A 20,085-nucleotide genomic window follows, 5' to 3' on the forward strand; every position below is an offset into this window, starting at 1 on the left:
CTGTCAACACCATTGACTCCAACTTTTGTTGAGGATTGTGGTCTGATTTTGGATTCGATTAAATTGACATTTTGAATGGGAACCACAAATGCATTTAATCAATGTTAATAACATGAATGTTTATTGAACTTAAACATATCTTTCATTGGTTTTCTTTTAACGCCGCATTTAATTCAGTATATGAGTTTTGCGATTTTTTGTCTACGGACTAGTTCAGCCATTAAATGTGGGTCGCAAGTGGGTCACAGCTGTCCTTGAGCCATTTTGCGCGCAGGATTCACATCTTTCGAGCCCACACTTCAAGGACCTCCGCACCGCCAACCAGATGCCGACACATTTGGTCAAGCTTTGCATGTGACTTATGCTTCTGGCGCCTTTCATTTTAATTCGTTTAAGCTGGAGATGCGTGCCGCACCCGGAGGAAATGTGGAAAAAGGATGCTGCACTCGCCTCACAGTGCCACATGTCCGAGCAGCTCTGCTCCATTAAGCTAAGTGCCGTGTGAGAATGAAGAAGGATCCTGTGCTCGCTGCAGGATATGCAATGCATTTGTCATTGCGGAATGCGTTTTAGCAAATGTTGGCCACGCTTTCAAAATTACATAGCACAAATACCAGGAGACGGAGATGGAGATGAAACTGCTGCCCGGACATTGCTTTGAAGGAGCCACCAACTCCTCACCGAAACTGCTGATGGTGCTACAGTTTTTCCAGCTCCACATAAGAAAATACATGATCAGATAGATTACCACTTTCAAATCAAGATTGAATGATGAAATTTAATTTATTTAAATACTTGAATAAATTGATGTTACAATTTATTGAAGTTCTTGTAATTATTTTATTTATGGCATGCAATGTAAGGCAGGCTTTCTGTAACCGACTTCTCTCAGTGTAATGTTGCTGGTGGCGATGTTGCCTTGCTGCTGATGCTGCTGATGATGTTGCCTCAGCCTTTGTATGTTGCTGTGGCGGCAGCTGAAATTAATATTTGCACTCAAAATGCAATTTTCCAGGCATTTCCTCTCCTTTTCGGAGGTCCTGCCGCAATGAGTTGCCTGTTGTCACTTGTTAGAGCTGATGTTGCCTCACGTACATGCCGGTGTTTTTTTATTTTTTATTTTTTATTTTTTTGCCTTTGTGCCTCCTGCAAATCCCGCCCAGAAACTCCGGATGCCTGGCACCCGTTCATTTTGCATTTTCCGTTTAGCAGCGTTGGCAATGCAGCGTCGCGTAAATGAATTTGCCATTTCTCATGGCTCCTCATGGCTGCGACGGCGATGGATCCTGGAGCTGGCCAGAGATTCCAGGCTCAGACGCGTGACATGACCATTTGTCAAAGCCAAGCTCGGGCCGGGCATCACAGGTGCAGACGCCCACATTAATAGTTAATTAAGCAGGTGTTGGTGCTGCTGCTGCAACATGCCGGCATCTGCAACAATAATTGCATTATTCATGGCCTGTCGCATGTGCGGCTGCCATTTCGAGCAACTCAATTTCATAATAAGTGGGTCTGTAATGGCGTAAACAACAGCCAGCATGGCAACAACAGCCGCCAAGTTCAAGAACTCAATTAGCCCACGAACAAAAACACACACAAGACGAGTTGGAGGCATGGTGAATGCTGAATGGTGGAGGAGAATGAAGTCAAGGAGCCACAAGGCAGCTGGGGGATTCCCTGCGAGAATCCTGCGCCACTGTCATCGTTAATCTTACATGCAAATTCATATTAAAACTATGCCCTTGCCCCATCTTCCACTGCCGCCACATCGTCTTCGCGCAACTGGCGCAGCTGAAAAAAGTTGCTAATTTTGTATGCCAACTGTAAGGATGCTTTGAGCCCCTCTCGACCCCTTTTGCACCGCGCCTCTTTGGCTCAGCCACTGCATTGCGCACTGCTCCTCCTTGCAATAACATTTTGTTTATTTCAACTTTTCTGCTGATGGCAATGGCGATGGCGGATTTTTCCACGGTACTCGTACGTCTGTATCTGCATCTGTATATATATATATATATATTCCGCAGAGATGAGCCCGAAATGATAGCGTTCGATGAGTTCAATTAGCCATAAATGGACTACTTAAGCAAAAAGGGCTCAGTGAATGCATTTCCCAAATTAAAAACTTGAAAATTCATAACAGGAATTTCTCTCAAGGATTTTCTCATTGTGAACTCATGACGTATCTCTTTTCATAGAGCAAAATGGTAGCTAAAATTACAGGATCAAACAACTTTCCATCCAAAGAAAAAAACGGAAGCGAAATATATTCGAGTCTGTGGAAGAATATAAACTTATGTAAGGTAAACAGGATCCTCAGATACCAATAAGTTTGGTTATAGTTTAACGGGTATCTTATAGTCGAGGCTCCCGACTCCCCGCCATTCCTCCTCGTTTCATGCTGCATTTCTGCAATGCCAATGCAGTGAGTAGGATTTCACATAGCGTCAGAGGAAGTTTGTCTCGCCGGCAGCCACGAAAACAAACAAACAAGTATGAAAAATGCTAATGAGCCTCCACGTAATTAAAATCACACACCCATATTTGCGTACAAATGCACCTACGTACATACTTGTATGTTACAAACAGGTGTGCAAATGCGGCATCCTCGCCGTCGTACATGTAGTTTCAACTAACTACAATTTTATTAACTAGGAAACGAACTGACTACTGTCAATCCCCCGAAAGCGAATACCCGCTCATTCAGGAAACGACTCGATTGCCAGGCAAATAGTTGGCCAAATGTTGGCCAATCTGCATAGCAAATGTGGAACTCAAAGCCCGTTTTCAAGGCCAAAGCCAGGCAATCAAATACGAATGTATGCATTTCGCCAAATATCGAAAAGTTGCCTAGGCATAACTTGACACTAATCCCCAGGCAGAGAAAACAATGAGCAGAGTGCCCTACATTTTGGTTGGGGACTTTAAAAATGCCAGAAATGCTGATATAAATATATTAACGGAGAATAAAAGTAATGAAATGTAAATATGATAAAACCTAAACCCTAAATAATATTGGTTTTGAAATAAAAATATAACTATTATAGTAAAGTAATTTAGTAAGTGAAAGATTAAGAATATGAAACTGATAAACCGTTTTATGGTAGCGCATCCTGGCACAGATTTGCTTGCCAACCCACAAAAACACACTCGTCCTTTGCCTTTTCCATGGTGTAACCAATTTTATAGAGTGTGTTAAAGTAAAAAATTATACAGAAATAATATGGAAAAACAACAGGACAGCAATGCAAAAAAAAAAGGAAGGAAAGGGAGACGATGGCAGCCGCCGCAAAGGCAACAAATTCGAATGAAAAACTTTCTAATGAGTCGGCATTACAATTTCAAATTTGTTGCGCAAATTATTATCAAAGTTTGTGTGTGAGCAGAACAACATACTGAAAGTTATATATACGAGCCTGAGGTTGGCATACAAATGCCACAATAATAATTTTCAAACATCGCCCACTCCACCCTCAAAAAAAAAGAGAGTTATGAAATCCAGGAGTCAATTGCATGAGGAGTAGCCTAGTTTCGTTGTTGTTTTCGGTTTGACTGCTGACTTTTTGCTGAAGAACTCGTTCCAGTTCCCGTCGCCCAGGATGACATTTAATTATTTTATTATTTAATTATAATTGCAGGAATATCTGTACCGCTCGTAGCCAGCGGCAGTTAAATGTTTATTACACTTATATGGATTTTAAATTCGCTTTTTTGTTTTAGTGGCATGCGAATAAAGTAAGAAGTACATATACTCGTACATATATAAATGAGGGCAATACGGGTCAGACTGGCCAAAAACACAACTCGCACCTAATTTAGTTTATTATTTCATGATTTCATTTATTTCTCGCCTGCGGTCGGGCGAAAATTGTCGGCCAAAGTGGATTAGAGTCGGTTTTGGGCCGTAAAAGAAATTTCAACTTTTTCGCCCTGCTTTTTTTTACGATGCGTACAAAAAATTGTTGCATGTCGAATGACAGTTGGCGTTGGAGTTGAGGGGTTTTGGGGGGTTTGCGGGGCTGAGGAGTGTTGTTTTGAATATTTAAATCATTTTATTTGCCACGCCACTTAGCGAGCAGCTTTCAACGTCCATGGCAGCGAAAACCAGCTGCAATTCTTTCTGCTTTCGGCTGGAAATCAATTATTTAGGCAAAACGTCAGCCAAATCTGTGCTCTGTTGTTTTGTGTTCCCTGTTTGTGTCACGTTATGAATTTAGATTAAACCATTTTGCCGTCACATTGGTTGTGCGATAGTACCAATGAGAATAGAAATCAATGCAAAGGTTTTCAAACTCCAATTACTCACATTTGGCGTTTCAAACTTTAAATATACCCAGTGGTCGTAAAGCGTATATAAGCGTTTTTTTAGTTGTATAAACAATTTCGCCAGAATATGGCATGTTAAATATTTTTGTAACACGCTTAACTTTAGTTGAGTTAAAAAATTGTTTGTGCTTTCAAATGCTCGTTATATAAAACCACAATGAAATTGTAGGTTTAAAGCCTTTAATTATATTGGTAACCGGAGTAAAAACGTAATTACAGAATTTACTTGCCTGATTTATGGTTTAATTAGATTTCAGATTTAATACCAAGAATTTAAAAATTTCATTACAAAATGCGCAATGTAAATTGAATGAATGAAGAAAAGGATTTAAATATGAAAGAACTTATATGCATCTAGTAAGATTTAACAATTTAATGTCAGAGTGTGCAAAGCAAACCCATCAATGAATAATTATAGTGAACGATTTGAGCTCCATTTCGCCCAAGAACCTAATCGATTTTCGATGTGTTCGAGCAAGAAAGCAAATGCTCCATGGCTCTATTCCATGGGAGCTGGCAAATGTCGAGCTATTTTAGACAATTATGCTCTGATTACACACGTTTTAGCTGCCATCGGACACCATTCCGAATCCGGATCCGGAACAATTGTCCGCTGCAGGTGGAAGGGGGAGCAGCAGGAGCAGAGGGAGCAGGGGGAGCAGGAGGTCCTACACCTGCACCTTTGTTAATTGCTGTTGCAGGCGTCTTCAGGCCAATGAGCTGGCGGAAGCTCAAATGGCACTTGCCGTGCATTTAACATTAGTTCGTTAGCTCCGGCAAATGGCAAATGGTCAACAGCAAAAAGCCCTCGGCAGCTAGGATCCAAAGAGCGGCGACCTCTTGGCCAGAAGTCAGCACGGCCAGCAAAAATGTCAACTTGAGGCCAAGAAAGGACTCAGACAAAGGCTTTATACACAAACTTACACAAATATATACAGTATATATATATATGAATGCATGTATATATAGTCTGGAATGGGGATAAATGCATGGCAGGTGGGATGTGCGGCCAAAGGGTAAAGTATAACAAAAGAGCTGAAAATTAAAAAGAGACAAGCAATTAAAATGGCTTACAACCGGGCGAACAAGGGGTTTTGGCTTGTCGGGTGGGGTGAAGGGAAGGGGTGGCGGTTGAGTCGGGGAGCGGTAACAGCTGTAACTGTAATTGTTGCTGCTGCTGCCTCTGCTGCTGCTGCTGCGACATAATTGCCGACAGGATGCAACGCACGCGACCACTTCCGCCTGGCAGGCGCTTCATCCTCGATGGCCCTTCTGGCCCTCGTCCTTTAACCCACGAAGCACCAACTAGGATCAAGTCAAGTAATTTATGTTAGACGTCAAACTATTTATATTTTTAGTTCACAAGATACATTAATGTTTCAAACATAACGATGATTTCCAACATAATGATTTCAAACATGTTGTCCAAATTCATTACAATTATGTGATATTATCACTATTAATGTAATAACACTTTCAAGTAAAATGAAACCCCTTTTTATAAGCCAGTATTGCCGCACTGGGAATCAGCGGGTTAAGCAAAGCTTACTCAAAAGGCAGCAAAGAGACAACTCATAGGGCTGGCACATTGTGCGCCCAAAATAATTGGCGAGTCGAGTGCAGCAGAAATTAATAGCAGTGCAAACAAGAAAATCCCCAACTGTGCCACCTTCTCCGGCTCAGACGGGGCTCATCCGAAGCTCACCCGGTGCCTGGATGGCCGAAAGCAGGAGTCATGCCGTCACCTCCACTTCCTCCTGCTCATTCTCGTGGCTGTCTCTGCTGATGCGTAAGTTGTCAGCTGCTGAATGGCCAACTTCCCCTTCCCCTTCACCCCCTCCTTTTGCAGACTGTTCCTGATTCTGCTACTGCTCCTGCAGACATCTGCGGCTGATTCTGGCTGTGGCAGGGCCTTCACCACTGACCAGGACTTTGCATAATGCGCATACGCCCCGTAAGCCCGTAGGCGGTTGTTCGCCACTGAGTGTTACTTCCGGTTTCAAGGAGCTGCGCCCCAACAGCTATGGCCAAAACCATTACAACAATTGGCTGTAACAACGCGAGCAGTAAGCCACCTGAAAAATAAAAACAGCAACTGCGATGTGAGGCGAATAGACCACGTATTACTCATCATGTGGATTTGGGTGCCATTCATCTAGTTTTGATCATACAAAAGTCTACAATTTACATTACAAATTATATATAAGTGATATTGTTATGTGATTTAAGACACACCCAAACTGCACTGTGATTTAAGAAAGTCTTAATTCATTTGTTCTGATTCCGATTTCGAAATCAACTCCAGGACTGAAAAGGCGGCATGCCCGCACAGGCGACTGGCTGCAAATCCAAGTGACCGGGGGGCATGAAATGTGTTTGTGGGACCCATAATGAAATACATGGCATATGCGGAGACCCGGATCGGGCGAACAATGTGTGAATGCAACTCCACAGCCGGTCGTGGCTCCGGCATCCTCATCCTGTGCACTCCCATCCGGATGCCCGCCATCACGATGGCAATCATAATAATGGCACACAATTTAACAGCATTGCGTATCGGAAGGAAATCTCGGTGGCCGCAATCTGTGCCTCTCGTCTTCTTCGGGCCACTGTGACTTGGACCCGGGACTCATTGCATTTGCCTACTTATGTACTCGACCCCGGAGCGGTGGTCGGTGTGGGGTAGGGGCGTGGCACTGGGAGGACACTGCAGGTCGGGTTAAAATGGGTCACTTTGACCGCTGCACAAATGACAATTGCCGGTCAGCAAATCCTGGGGAATTGCTGCAGTTGTTGGCTTGGCTTAAATACATATGCATTAACACAATAAATTATGCATTTTTCGCACATAAAATTCTGTCGCAGTCGGCATTCCCATGACTTGCCATCCTGGGACATTGCCGGAGTGTCAACTGAGTCATTATGACTCTGTCCCAAGCTTCTGCTCACGTGCACCTTGTGGTTATTAAATGTCTTACTTTGCTAGCCCATATCTCATGGCTTTTAGTCATGGGCTATGATTTTAAATCGAATCAAATATTGGAAATAAAAATGTAGATAAATAAACAATTTTTAACTAAGATGTTGTACAATTATTAGTTCCTTCAAAGTGGAAAGAAAAGTCCTTCAAATCAATCATTTTGGTTTATTCCAAGCGGATATCCTTTGAACTTATATACACAACATAGGAGATATAAAATAAAAAGCTTCCAATTACTGCTCACCTGAAATCTCTCTGCTCCGATGGCTTCGGTCATGGTCAGGCTGGCGACAATAAGTTGGGAGGCTTGTAGGCTCCAAGGAGCCCTTTGCCACTGGCTGGCTCTCCAATTTCTCCTGCGCCAACGTGTCCAGGCCGAGGTCCGCTTTGATTGCAGTCGCCAATTAGCGTAATATTCGCAATATGCTTTTGTCTGCGCATTCATTTTTATTACATTTCCCTCGCTTTTTGAGACAGCAGCACGCCTAAGGGACACGAAGGGTCTTTCCCAGCTACCATTCCGTGAATATTGGCCAGCGGTGTCATGGCAAAAAGTTCGCAGCACCAGATGGTTTTAATTGCTGGTGGGGATGATTTTTTTTTGCCTAAGTCTTTGGAAATTAGTTTAAAGCATTTGAGCGCAAAGGCAAGCAACTAATTGATATTGCTTAATATTTATGGCTTGCCGTTTGGTGGTAAGCAGCGGGGAGTAGCGGGGTGAAGCTGTGCGAGCGGAAGTGCAGTGCAATTTAACAAATGGAAAACCCCGGAAATGCAAATTGGAGCAGAAACAGCGACAGTCAGGGCAACAATGTGCTCAGTGAAACCGGAGAGTTGCAAAGAAATTAGCCGAGTCGAATGTGTGTCATGCACTCAACTTAACAGCGCCAACGACAGGTGATTGCCCTGCGTAACGCCCCAAACATTTTCCACTCTTCTAGTGCTGATAAATCCGTGTGACGTGCTCGCTTGCTTGTGCCCAACATGGCCGGTCCATACATCGATCGGTTTTCGATTCATTCACCCGCCATGACACCGTTGTGCACACGGTTTTCTTTCGGGCCGAATGTCCGACGGCCATATCGTTACGGCCGAATGTAAACAATGAGAGTTGTTGGGCCCCGGGAACCTTATCAGTAAACATACGCGGGAAAAAATAGATAGGACGTTGAGCAATCGATGGTGGAATCACAACGCCCCAGCGATTAACAGATTTAAAGGGCTTTAATGCTAAGCACACAGTCCCTGACGCAGCTTAATAGTATACTTAATCCTATACATTCCTCAAAAAACTCCCTATGTACAGCAAGATATGACAAAGAGAGCTACTCCTCATCCTTGATGCAGTTCTCGACCAAATTCCGGAGATTGGGATTCTCCATGGCAGCAGCGATGCGCTCCTTGTCATTGATTTGCTTGTTAACTAGGGGAAACGTAGACATTTTAATTAGAACATATGTGATAATAGTATCTAGCTTATCTAACTCACTCTCTTCCTCGGTTTGATGGGCACCCTTTTTGATGTAGATGTCTAGTTTTATGTTGTGCGGAAGTCCACGTTCTACTTTCACGCGTATACAGAGTCCAATCAGCGTGGCCAGCGAGCAATGTGGCACTGTGGGGTTAAACTCGATGCGCACCTGAAATATTTTAAAGAAATATACAATTAAAAGTGTTTTCTATGCATGAGGTTTATGACAATATGTGGAGTTATCTAAGCAAAAGCATGTTTACCTATGAGATTTATGAGTCTATGAGACTTTTATGTACAAGATATATTTTAAAGGAAGTTTGAAACTAAATCGTTGGTGCTTTCAAAATATTTAGGCACAGTTTTAATTCACTAAAACAACAATTTCGATGATAGCAACTTGTACGCTAAATAAACATGCGCTCTAATTTTAATAATGATGAAATAATGATTATGGCTTCAAAAGACATTGAATAACGTACAACTGAGACATTTGAGCGCGTGGGTGGCATCACAAAGATTCCATCCTCATAGACAACGTTCAGGTCCTCCAAAGAGCACGGTTTCTCCGGATCGCGAATGCCGCGCAACAGATCTGTGTAACGACATAAGGAATTACATAACTCTGTCAGAATAAAAGTGCCATTGAATATCGAACCATATATGGTTTCCTGCAGCTCCGTCGAACTCTTGTAGCCCAGTTCATGGAGCAGTGCGTCCTCGCCGAAGGCAATAGCCTCATCATCCATCGACATCTGGCTCGTTTTGCGCACTAACTCGTCGGCGTTCTGGCTGCGCTGGCCGCTTTTACTGATACTGGCACTGCTGCTGCCGCCCGTACCGCCCGTACCGCCCGCACTCCCACTATCACCGCCGCCGCTCGACGACGTCACTGTTGCGACCGAGCTGGCGCCGCCGTCGGATTCGGAGAGCTTGCGCTTTATGTAGGACAGCATGTTTGGCACCTGTGCGTGTTGTTATCTCGCCTGGTTTTATCTTTACCGTTGTGTTTCTCCTTTCGCGGGTGATTACAGCAGCATAGCTTGGTCACTGGGTGCCCTATATTCTGGGTAATTGTTCACTTTTTTGCAACAAATTGTTGGAAATAAGCAATGGCAACAGCTGATTATTGTTTGTGTGCCGACCAGGGCGGCAGTGTAGCAACTGCTATGCGGCCATCGATATATCGATAGTGCTATCGATGGCTTATCAACGCTGCCGCAAACATTTGAAATTCGTCAGCCCTGAGCTTCTTATCAGTTCTTCTCTGCGCTTTTGTCCAAATATTTGTTGTTTGTCCGCTAATTTCGCCGGCTAATTATTACAAAAGTTATGTCAACTTGCTGAAATACAAATTTTCATAATAGCAACGGCAAAAATTTTTGGTAAAAATATTTAACCAGCACAGTGGGCATTGTGGCAAGATGTCCCCGAGTTGCAGCTGCTTAACCCATCGTACTTAAGTCAAAAAACTTCGATTAGCAGGCTGTGCATATGTCAAATTTGCGCAATTTTTCTAGGCCGTCGGATGCATTAGAGAATAGCTCATTACGTTTTAGTTAGTCGTACGAATTGTTTCTTATTTGTGAAAGCTCGTCGAACAGAAGCAAATTTCGCTTTAACCTTTTGAAAAATAAAGGAAAAAGTTCGTAAAAAGCGAAAGAGCCCATCGAAACCAACACGAAAAAGGAGTTCAATAAAGGTGAGTGCAAAAGTAAAGTGCCAAAGTGTGGTGAAAGTATGCATACATACATATATATATGTGAAAATACATACACAAGTCTGTGCAAAAGATGGCGCTACTGGAAGAAAACCGTTAGTTCTTCCAGAAGCTCGGGTTTAATAGACTCTCGAAAATTCATTGCCTGTCACTTCGTAGCGAAAATCTAGTGAAAGCGGTTCGCGATTTGCAAATGAAATCAGTTCCTTGATTAGTCAGCAAATTTCTTTTTCGATTTTTCAAGATTGCTTTCCGCAGATCATATAAGAAAATGGTTGCCGATAATATCGATGCCGGAGTGGCCATTGCCGTCGCCGATCAATCCTCATCGTCTGTGGGCGTTAAAGAGGAACTGCCGGCCGGCAATTACATCCTGGTGGGCGTGGACATCGACACCACTGGACGTCGTCTAATGGATGAGGTATGTGCATGACGAGCAACTTTTCGTTCGGTCCTAACCCCACTTCCGTTAAACCCCACAGATTGTCCAGCTGGCCGCCTATACACCCACCGACCACTTTGAGCAGTACATTATGCCATATATGAATCTGAATCCAGCTGCGCGCCAGCGCCATCAAGTTCGTGTTATTTCGATTGGCTTTTATCGTATGCTGAAGTCGATGCAGACTTACAAGGTGAGTCCAGTCCTTTAATTAGTGTAGCTTCTAGTCGTAGAGCAGTGACTAAAAAAATCACGTACACATATCCTTTCAGATCATCAAATCCAAGTCTGAGATCGCTGCCCTCAAGGACTTCCTCAACTGGCTTGAGCAACTGAAGGCCAAGGCGGGTCCCAGCTCGGACGGGATTGTGCTTATTTATCATGAAGAGCGCAAGTTCATTCCCTACATGATCCTGGAGTCGTTCAAGAAGTACGGACTGCTGGAGCGCTTCACCAAGTCGGTGAAGTCCTTTGCAAACGGCATCAACCTGGCCAAGGCTTCTACAGGCGATGCCAACGTCAAGCACTACAGTTTGCGCAAGCTTTCCAAGATGTTGTCCAGCTTCAAGGAGGACGACGCGGCTTGCTCTGCGTCCACATCCGGATCGGGATCCGGATCTAGTACGGTGTCTGATTCGGCATCGATATCTCCCAGGGAGAGCACCGTGATCGATGGAAGCGACAAGCAATCTGGAAAGAACGGCGTTGAGGTCGAACGAGAACTGTTTGATGGCAATGCCAGTGTTCGTGCCAAATTGGCCTTCGATGTGGCCCTTCAGCTGAGCAACTCGGAACGTAAGCCGGAACCGAAATGCTCAGAGGCAATGGAGAACATGTTCAATGCCATACGGCCATTTGCCCGGTTGGTGGGCTCTGATGTCCAGGAGCTGGATACGCAGAACGAGAATTTGGAGCGCCAGAACTCCTTCCGTCCGGTGTTCCTCAACTATTTTAAGACCACTCTGTACCATCGAGTGCGTGCCGTGAAGTTCCGCATTGTGCTGGCGGAGAATGGCTTCGATTTGAACACGCTAAGTGCCGTCTGGGCAGACAAGGGCACCGAGGGCCTGGACATGGCCCTGCAGTCGATTGGCAGGCTGAAGAGCGAGGACAAGACCGAGCTGCTTGAGCTTCTGGACAGCTATTTTGATCCCAAGAAGACCACATTAAAGCCGGTTGTCAAGGCTAACAGCAACAACAATCGTCGCCGCAATCGTCGCGGCGCCGGCCAGTCGGCCAAGAACGCTATGTCATCCAGTTCCCGATCGGCTAGTGCCGAGTTTGGAGCAGGAGGTGACAAGTCGCGTAGTGTGTCCTCTGTGCCAGACTCCACTACCAAGACTCCATCACCAAACAAGTCTCGTACGCAGCGTAAGCGCAAGCCGCGTCATAGCTTGGGGGCGACCCCTAATGGACTAAAGGGGGCGGCTGATATATCCTCCTCCGGCAAGTCTGAGCTCAACAATACCGCTCCACCTGCCGTAACCGTAACCCCGGTCGTGGCACAACCCCCACCAACACCGGTGGCCATCACGGCATCCAACTAAAATCCAGCTCTGGTGGATCCGTAAAGTAAATACCTTATAGAGAAGCCTCTGCTATTTGCTTTGTAGATAAAGTAGTTAACGAGGGCTAAGCTCTCGTGTAGATTGTTGATTAATTTAATGAATTACATACACTTGCTTGTATTTTTAATGAATTCTTTACGTATAATCAAAATGAAAATCGAAAAGTAAGAAGTGAAATTATATATTATTAATATATATTCTTTAATATTAAAAATTTTTACAACGCTTAAGCTAATCACTGGAATCGCAGCTTCTCCACACTTTCAGAATTTCGGAATTGCGTTTCCTAACTTAAATTTTCCTATTTCAGTATATCGAAAAATGGATGATCAAAACACAAGAAGACAAGGAGTGGCAGGAGTGGATATTTAAAAAACAACACGAACTTTTTTCCTTTTTGAAGATCTAGTGCAGACAAGCTTAAAATTCCAGTGGACAAATTTCCAGTGAACACAACTCGCACACACAACTCAAGAGCACGTCAGCGTATCGATAGTGTGAATGAACCGTAACTGTGACGTAAACAGTGACTGTTCAATAGTGATGACACAGCTTTAATTACCATTTTTGAAACGAGTGAATTGTTAATCGAGACGTTAGAAAACTACATTGTGCAGCATAGGGAGGATGCTGCGACCACTGTCAACTCTAGAAACTATATGCAAGAAATAATGATGGAGAAGAAGAATAAGGATACAATTAAAGAACTCGCTGCTGCGTTTAGGCATAGTTTTCCATGCGAGCCGATGCACAAAGTCGCACCAAAAAGGGCGATTGGAAAAATATGATCCAAAGAAACGCCTTGATGAAAATTTTCCATTGGACGGGCCTGTCGAACCACACTATCAGAACTCTATAATTATAACCCAAGACATATCCAGGCCATGTCCAATGTAGAAAACTTTCACATTGAAGCTTAAAAAAAGGGCATGAATATACAAAATACACCAATTCACTACAGTTGAAACCGCACGCACTCACACGCACACACGAAACATATTCTAGGGTATTGCATTGCAAAAACACAAAACGAGAATGAGGGGTGGGTAAATCTAATTTACTATTTCAAGCTGTATTTCATATGTTTCATATTTACAATCAAAAAGCAAATGTAATATCTGGAAAAACGCGCGAATAAACGAACGATATTAAATAATGGTCGGCCTATCGCATAGTCACTGTTTTCACTTTCGCAGGTGCACCGCTATGTGTGACCGTATTGCCGCCTGGCCTGGAAAGAGTGGGCCAGTGTGGGATTGCTTCCATACCTGGTGATCAGTGATCACCGATCAGTGCAACATCTTCTAGTTCCCGGCCAGAATGGAGGTCGATCCCGTCGAAGAGGCGCCTCTCGACGAGGCGCACACGTCCATATACGACGGCTATCCGCCTGATTTTGGATACTTCAACATGGCCCACGGAATGCTGGTGGAGATCTCTGAGGAGATCCGGGCCAAGTTCCCCCAAGAGCCGCGTCTGCGCTTCTCCCAGCTAAACAACCTTCACCTGGCGGCCCGCAGTGGCCAGATGTTGAGCTTCGTCGAGATATTGAATTCGGTTAGCTGCAGGGCGGTCCAGACCCACCTAGTGAATACAGTGAGTACTCGATGGATGGAACGGCTTTTTGCGTAATGGCCCGAGTTGACTACTGCGTCATTAATGAAAATTGCCGCCGCACGTATACGTATTATTCGGTTTATATGCAAAAACAAAATCTGCTGCCGCATAGAGCGAATCTATACACGCTCCATTTGCTAGTTTTTTTTTCTGCTTTCGGTATTTACTTGGTTGGTCATTGTTTATGAGAGAGAACGAGAGAGAGTGAGATGGAGATCGACTGAGAGAGGGGTAGCCACATGCTCTACAGGCACCACCCGCTAACAGCGAGAGCTTGATATTAGGATCTTTTTATAACTACCGAGTACAAAATTTGTACTTTCGAAACTTCATTGAACATTGTTAAACAGGACATAATACGGGAATTGGTCGAATTACTTGTATATAATAAGCAATAATTGTCAACACTTCATTGTTGTGAAACATCTGTTCTTCAAAGTTTAAACGCTATTGTATAAAGGCATTTTGCGAGTATCCACTGTTGTGTTTATAACTTTACTGCCTGCCAAAAAGGCAAACAAATCGCAAGCGAAATTAGCAGTATATGGTGCAAGTTTTTCAATTAATTACCGAACAATACAGATCAAAATCCTATTTAAGGCACCGAAAGTCACTGTCGCAATGAATTGGAAATCAAGTGGATGACACTCGGTCCATCTTTAACCAATTACTCAGGAATGGCGTGGCTATCTGGACACGGAATCGCCAGTTTGAGATGTGTGTTTATTAATTTGTTTATTAACAAAATATTTTCAACACCTTTGCTGTTGCGTTGTAATCTAATCGAACTTTGCGGGCAAACCATAGATCCCATAAATAGTTCAATGGAGTACACTTTTATTGCATATTGTTTATGATAAGTATATGTTAAGTATTAGAAAAGATAAGCATTGTAAGTAATTGCAATGAAATGAATTAACTACTAGAGATTTTGTAGGTAATTTTATTGGAAGATCTTTTATAACAGGATTGTGTAAAATGCCCAAATTGATTTTCTTTTGATGGACCCATTGCTTTTATTCATTTTGTATAAACTCTTTAAAATAGTAATAATGCCCAAGGACCAAGTTTTTTTGTACTGTGTAGCAGTGCGGTTGACTTGGCTTCCACCCCCACTTTTATTGTCCTATCCTCTCTCTCTGGGGCTGCAATGGATTGCAGGAATGCAGGCAAACAGCTGCGGGCGGTAAACAAACCCTCAAGGACCTCTCTCCTTGAACAGCTGTTTGCTCCTGCGCACGATCTATCGCTGCCTCTCCCTGCGGTTCAACCCCCAAAATGCGGGAAGCGCATGCAAACTTAGGGTTGAGAATGGAATCGTGAGCCTGGCGAAGTTTTATCGAGTTTTTCGGTGCTCGGTACTCCACTGTCCAGGCAGCTGTCAGTTCTGTCAGTTAAAATTCAGATTCCAGGCCATGCACGCGGAGCTGTATCGGTAATAGATGGGTTTTTAAGCCCAAGCTCCAGCTGAAATTGATTCCGAATCAAAATGGTTTTCCACAAACTAATTGCAGCACTCGCAAGCGCTGGTATGAATCCGCTTGGCCAGGAGCAGGATTCTGGCGTGGAGCCAACGACACGCTGCCCGTGACAAACTACATCACGTATCCGGCGGTGAGTGTCCCGGGCCAGCAGTTTCTTGACCTACATCCAGATGCTGCTGTTTCCGTCCCACAACGCAGTATCCAAGTTGATGGACTTTGGCCTGCGTTGCGGATTTGCCCAAGTCGAATTTCGCCCATGTAAAGCACAAAGAACAAAGACAGCGTGCATGGTCTTCCCAGAGATTTTATACCTCACGTTTATCACTTGCGACGCACTATTTTCGTCCAGCCTTGACTGTGAAACGGCTGCGCACGCACATCAAAAGTTTTCGTTTTCCTTGGCCCCTCCAACATTCTATTTTCTATATTTTCCTCGCCAGAATTTCGATCAGCCGGATGGACAATCGCTAACCCCGCTGACCATGGCCGCGATGTCGGGCAATGTGAAATTCGTCAAGACCCTGCTGTCGCACTACGATGTAGACTTGGAGCGGGAGTGCAATGTCATCTTCGACGGTATGGTGGTCTACGGAGCCACCGCCCTGTGGGTGGCTGCCGGCATGGGGCATCTGCAGATAGTCAAAATGCTCGTGCAAGCGGGAGCGGCCATCAATCACAATACCAAGGCGCAGTCGTCGCCGCTGAGAGCAGCCTGCTATGAGGGTAAGAATCAAACATCAAAAATCTAACAATACGGAAGTGCTAAGAATTATGCAATTTATTTCCTATACTCACACATAAATATTGAAATGTTATTAATGGGAATATTTCCACAGGTCGATTGGATATCGTTGAATTCCTAATTGATAATGGCGCTGACGTGAATGCCACGAATTTGTTTAACAACAACACGCTAATGATTGCCGCCTACAAGGGTCACCACTTGGTGGTAAAGACTCTACTTCAGAATGGATCGAGGGCCAATGATCAGGCTCTGTGTGGTGCCACTGCCTTGCACTATGCGGCGGAAAGCGGTCACCTGGATGTGGTGATAGCGTTGCTGGACCATGGAGCCACTTTGAAGAAGAATGAACTGGGAATCACACCCGCCTTGCAGGCTGCCGAACGTCTACATGAGGATGTCCTGGAAGCGTTCATCGAACGACCTGGACTGATGAGCCTAGAGGAGCAGATCACAGCGTTGGAGCTTCTAGGAGCCACCTATGCGAATGACAAAATCAAGTACGACGTGAATAAGGCCTATTGCTATCTGCTGCGAGCTATGCAGCTGCGGTACAGCAATCCGCGCGGTGTGATCCGCAAAAAAGTACTGCCCACAGTGCCCGCGTACGACAATTGGTTCGAGACTGAAAACCTGCCCGATTTGCATGCCATCAAACTTAATCACCACTCCATCCACATGGAGTCGTTGGCCATAAGGGAACGCATACTGGGCGGCAATAATCCGGAGTTGCCGCAGGCAATTATCTATCGAGGAGCTGTGATGGCCGATCAGGGAAGATTTTACCAGTGTCAGGTGCTTTGGAACTACGCCATAGATCTGCGAATGCGCAATAATGTAAGTTTGCCATTCGTGATTCCAATACATGTTTGTATATACGATGGTTCTTTGTTGAATCTTTTCCAGGTATCGGTAGATCGGGATCTCTTACGGTTCGCCCAGCTTTTTGCTCAGATATTGCGTGTGGAGAACCACAATCTTACATTGGATCACGTTCTGCCAGTTTTGGCCAAGTGCCAGCAGGAGATCGAGAACAATAAGTTTAAAATAAAGGAAGCCAGACCCAACACTTGCCCCAGTCTATGGCAGGATCAGAACAATCAAAACTGCATTACTGCGCTCTATCTAATCAAAATCGTTACGCATTTGGCGCGACGCAAGAAGGATCAAAACATTGATGAGGAACACATCCAGCAGCTATTCCTCGTCGTACGCAAGTTCATACAGAACGACACTCGCTTGCAGGATGGACAGACATTGCTGCACATCGCAGTCAATGGAGTGATGCCCGTAGACGAGTTCTACACGAATGAGCTGTGCAGGTAGGTTTCAGATTCACAAAGGGTCTTCTTTAAAATGTATGACCATATTACTCGCTTCCTCCACAGATTCCCCTGCTATGCCACTGCTCTAGTCCTGGTACACTGCGGCGCCTCCGTGGTTGCAGTGGATTCGGCTCGTAACACCCCGCTACACATCCTAGTGACTAAGGTAAACACCTCGCAGGATCGCCAGGCGGAGATGGCACGCATTCTGCAGCTGTTCGTCGAGGCAGGAGCCCATTTGGATGCAGTGAATGCGGCGGGGCAGACAGCGGCCACGGCCTGCAAGCTGCGTAAGTATAGCAATTGGATTTCACTTGACCCCAATGCAAAAAATATTTGACTTGCAGCTATCTTGGCCAATCAGCTGCACGCCCATCAAAATGCCCACACCAGCCTCAAGTGCCTAGCCGCACGCTCCATTGCCACCAACAGGCTAAACTTCAAGGGTCTGATACCCACCCAACTGGAGGCCTTTATACAGATGCACAGCGTGCACAAGGTGCTGCCGTAGATAGTCAGTGGCATGAGCCGCAACTGAAGTAATTAGAACTGTGAATACAATAAGCCACGTTGGAACACATTTATATATCCATATATACAAGCTTTGTTGTCTGTATGTACGATATATATCGAATTTAGCGACTTAACTTAGCCAAAAGAATGCAAAGGGAATGTTTTATTTTTTGTACACATTTTATTTAGTATATTTCACTCTTAATTTATTTACAATTACAATCTGTAACAACTGCACACGTGGACTGACTGTTTGTTTGTAATCATTAATCATAATCATAACTATTAATCATACTTATGTAAAATCATTTTGTACATTTTTTATGTAAAACTACTATTATTCGCAGTGCAAGAGGGCGCAGGCCACCTATGTTGAATCAATCGAATTGATTATGTTTTCTAGGTGCAAATGAAATAAAAAACCAAAAACATATGTAAATCACAGCTGACCAGGACAAAGTACGCATATTTACAATTTGATAATCGGGTTAACTAGGCTATATGTCAGCATCGCTGATCTTGTGGTTGTTGTGGCGCACCTGTGGATACACCTGCGGCTGGCGCATTACCTCCTCGTAGGACGGCGGAGGTGCTTTAAATACATTACATATGCTTCCTTACTGGCTGGAAAAAGGGGTAAGAATATAAGCTCACCATTGATCACGTAGTCCTCGTCGTGCATGTAGGCAGGATTTATCACCGCATCCGTGGGATACGTCCGCTCGATGGTGCGCTCCTCCAGCGTAGAACGTTGCGAGCGATGCGAGTAGCGCTGCAGATTCTCCGTGTTCTGGTGAAAATTGTTCATATAGTGATCCTCGCGTTCCACATCATCGTGCTGCAACTGGATAACGTGCACCGATGGTCGACGTTCTAACCAACAAGCATACAATATATCAGTCATTTCAGCTATTCCATAATAATTTTAGCTAACTGATAACGTAATGAATTAGTAGAGTCAATTATTTCGGCTAATCTGATGATGGCACTAATGATTTTCTGGCTACCAAATGCTATTGCTTTTTACACCATACAGTATTAAACGTGTAGTAAGTAAATGAAGCACCCTACCCGTATCGGCGATGGCATCGGTGTAGTTTTCGCCAAACCGAAATGGAGCAGCCAAGGACTTTTTGCACTTCAGGAACAAGACGATCAGTATCCAGCCCAGGATGAGAACGAGGTAGACAAATCCCAGCATGCTCATGTGAAGGCCGTTAATCCGACCCTGTGGGTCTGCGAGGCTGGACTTTTGCTTGACTGCTGCTCCTAGCGCTCCTCCACTGGGATTGACGAAAATCGATAAATTCTGTCACGTTGGCGTCGTCGTCGAGTGGTCATTGTTGTCGCCCGACGGCTGGCGCGGAACAACTGACCCAACTAGCCAGCCAGCTTGAAAAACGGAGCGACGCTGCCGAGGGACCGTCGCCATATCAGCGGTTGGCCACAACAGAGACAGTGCGATGGAGGACGGAGCACGGCGAACGGAGAATGGAGAATGGAGGATGGTGGATGGGGGCACTCACAATCCAGCTTTTTCCCTGTCAACTTTGATTTCTGGATAAGCATTAAAAATTCCGTATATGTCGATAAATTCAGCAATGATTGATAAGGAGCCACGCAGAGTTCCCTGTATACATGCAACCATGGTGGAGTTGTTCTCCCCCGGGATACATGGCCGTGGGTGTGGGATGTGGCCAGCTATGAGCTCATTTGAATGGAAATTAACTAATTCCGCTGATGGCGGTTCTCTCCACCACGCATATGGATGTTCGTGCCATATATGACGTCATGGTTGTGGGGTTAATAGCCCACTTGGCATTATGCGGCCTTTTGGCTGTAACCTGCCCAAAAATAGAAGCCTGAAAAATTGCCCAACTGACCTTAGAAACCCCAATCC

The 20,085-nt window shown here is 44.6% G+C and overlaps 4 protein-coding genes across 8 annotated transcripts; 2 read left to right on the forward strand and 2 right to left on the reverse strand.

The window, feature by feature from the left end:
• Positions 1–8,508: 8,508 nt before the first annotated feature.
• LOC120444415 (MIP18 family protein galla-1) lies at positions 8,509–9,933 on the reverse strand. The gene is made up of 4 exons (XM_039624041.2): positions 9,433–9,933; positions 9,257–9,369; positions 8,793–8,943; positions 8,509–8,726 (listed from the first exon to the last, which is right to left on the reverse strand). The coding sequence occupies exons 1-4, from the start codon at positions 9,728–9,730 to the stop codon at positions 8,629–8,631; spliced, it is 660 nt and encodes a 219-aa protein (XP_039479975.1). The 5' UTR covers positions 9,731–9,933; the 3' UTR covers positions 8,509–8,628.
• A 221-nt stretch (positions 9,934–10,154) lies between these two features.
• Positions 10,155–13,660, forward strand: LOC120444412 (maternal protein exuperantia). 3 transcript variants are annotated; one of them, XM_039624036.2, is made up of 5 exons: positions 10,155–10,476; positions 10,739–10,915; positions 10,977–11,129; positions 11,209–12,508; positions 12,815–13,660. In XM_039624036.2, the coding sequence occupies exons 2-4, from the start codon at positions 10,766–10,768 to the stop codon at positions 12,481–12,483; spliced, it is 1,578 nt and encodes a 525-aa protein (XP_039479970.1). In that variant the 5' UTR covers positions 10,155–10,476; positions 10,739–10,765; the 3' UTR covers positions 12,484–12,508; positions 12,815–13,660. The 3 variants fall into 3 exon arrangements, with proteins under 3 accessions (XP_039479970.1, XP_039479971.1, XP_039479969.1); XM_039624037.2 differs by having other exon boundaries at positions 10,753–10,915; XM_039624035.2 differs by lacking the exon at positions 10,155–10,476 and having other exon boundaries at positions 10,630–10,915.
• A 69-nt stretch (positions 13,661–13,729) lies between these two features.
• On the forward strand, positions 13,730–18,629 carry LOC120444410 (protein fem-1 homolog B). 2 transcript variants are annotated; one of them, XM_039624033.2, is made up of 7 exons: positions 15,522–15,556; positions 15,636–15,735; positions 16,046–16,328; positions 16,442–17,184; positions 17,254–17,669; positions 17,736–17,962; positions 18,020–18,629. In XM_039624033.2, the coding sequence occupies exons 1-7, from the start codon at positions 15,537–15,539 to the stop codon at positions 18,181–18,183; spliced, it is 1,953 nt and encodes a 650-aa protein (XP_039479967.1). In that variant the 5' UTR covers positions 15,522–15,536; the 3' UTR covers positions 18,184–18,629. The 2 variants fall into 2 exon arrangements, with proteins under 2 accessions (XP_039479966.1, XP_039479967.1); XM_039624032.2 differs by lacking the exons at positions 15,522–15,556; positions 15,636–15,735 and adding an exon at positions 13,730–14,100.
• Positions 18,630–18,635: 6 nt separating this feature from the next.
• LOC120444418 lies at positions 18,636–19,933 on the reverse strand. 2 transcript variants are annotated; one of them, XM_039624045.2, is made up of 3 exons: positions 19,257–19,933; positions 18,840–19,058; positions 18,636–18,777 (listed from the first exon to the last, which is right to left on the reverse strand). In XM_039624045.2, the coding sequence occupies exons 1-3, from the start codon at positions 19,390–19,392 to the stop codon at positions 18,683–18,685; spliced, it is 450 nt and encodes a 149-aa protein (XP_039479979.1). In that variant the 5' UTR covers positions 19,393–19,933; the 3' UTR covers positions 18,636–18,682. The 2 variants fall into 2 exon arrangements, with proteins under 2 accessions (XP_039479979.1, XP_039479980.1); XM_039624046.1 differs by having other exon boundaries at positions 18,840–19,198; positions 19,257–19,384.
• Between the last annotated feature and the right edge of the window lie 152 nt (positions 19,934–20,085).

The sequence above is a fragment of the Drosophila santomea genome, chromosome 2R (genome assembly GCF_016746245.2).
Source record: "Drosophila santomea strain STO CAGO 1482 chromosome 2R, Prin_Dsan_1.1, whole genome shotgun sequence".
NCBI classification, from domain to species: Eukaryota; Metazoa; Arthropoda; class Insecta; order Diptera; family Drosophilidae; genus Drosophila; species Drosophila santomea.

Bases quoted from the DNA above. Each gene is read 5' to 3' on its own strand.
- LOC120444418 (XM_039624045.2), bottom strand. From the start codon at position 19,392: ATGAGCATGCTGGGATTTGTCTACCTCGTTCTCATCCTGGGCTGGATA. The intron at 19,059-19,256 runs GTAGGGTGCTTC...CTTGTTGGTTAG, and splicing joins CGATGCCATCGCCGATACGG to AACGTCGACCATCGGTGCAC. The intron at 18,778-18,839 runs GTGAGCTTATAT...ATGTATTTAAAG, and splicing joins CGAGGACTACGTGATCAATG to CACCTCCGCCGTCCTACGAG.
- LOC120444410 (XM_039624032.2), top strand. From the start codon at position 13,825: ATGGAGGTCGATCCCGTCGAAGAGGCGCCTCTCGACGAGGCGCACACG. The intron at 14,101-16,045 runs GTGAGTACTCGA...TTTCCTCGCCAG, and splicing joins AGACCCACCTAGTGAATACA to AATTTCGATCAGCCGGATGG. The intron at 17,670-17,735 runs GTAGGTTTCAGA...CTTCCTCCACAG, and splicing joins TACACGAATGAGCTGTGCAG to ATTCCCCTGCTATGCCACTG.
- LOC120444415 (XM_039624041.2), bottom strand. From the start codon at position 9,730: ATGCTGTCCTACATAAAGCGCAAGCTCTCCGAATCCGACGGCGGCGCC. The intron at 8,944-9,256 runs GTACGTTATTCA...AAAATATTTCAG, and splicing joins CGCGCTCAAATGTCTCAGTT to GTGCGCATCGAGTTTAACCC. The intron at 8,727-8,792 runs GTGAGTTAGATA...CGTTTCCCCTAG, and splicing joins CCATCAAACCGAGGAAGAGA to TTAACAAGCAAATCAATGAC.
- LOC120444412 (XM_039624036.2), top strand. From the start codon at position 10,766: ATGGTTGCCGATAATATCGATGCCGGAGTGGCCATTGCCGTCGCCGAT. The intron at 10,916-10,976 runs GTATGTGCATGA...TAAACCCCACAG, and splicing joins GACGTCGTCTAATGGATGAG to ATTGTCCAGCTGGCCGCCTA. The intron at 11,130-11,208 runs GTGAGTCCAGTC...ATATCCTTTCAG, and splicing joins AGTCGATGCAGACTTACAAG to ATCATCAAATCCAAGTCTGA.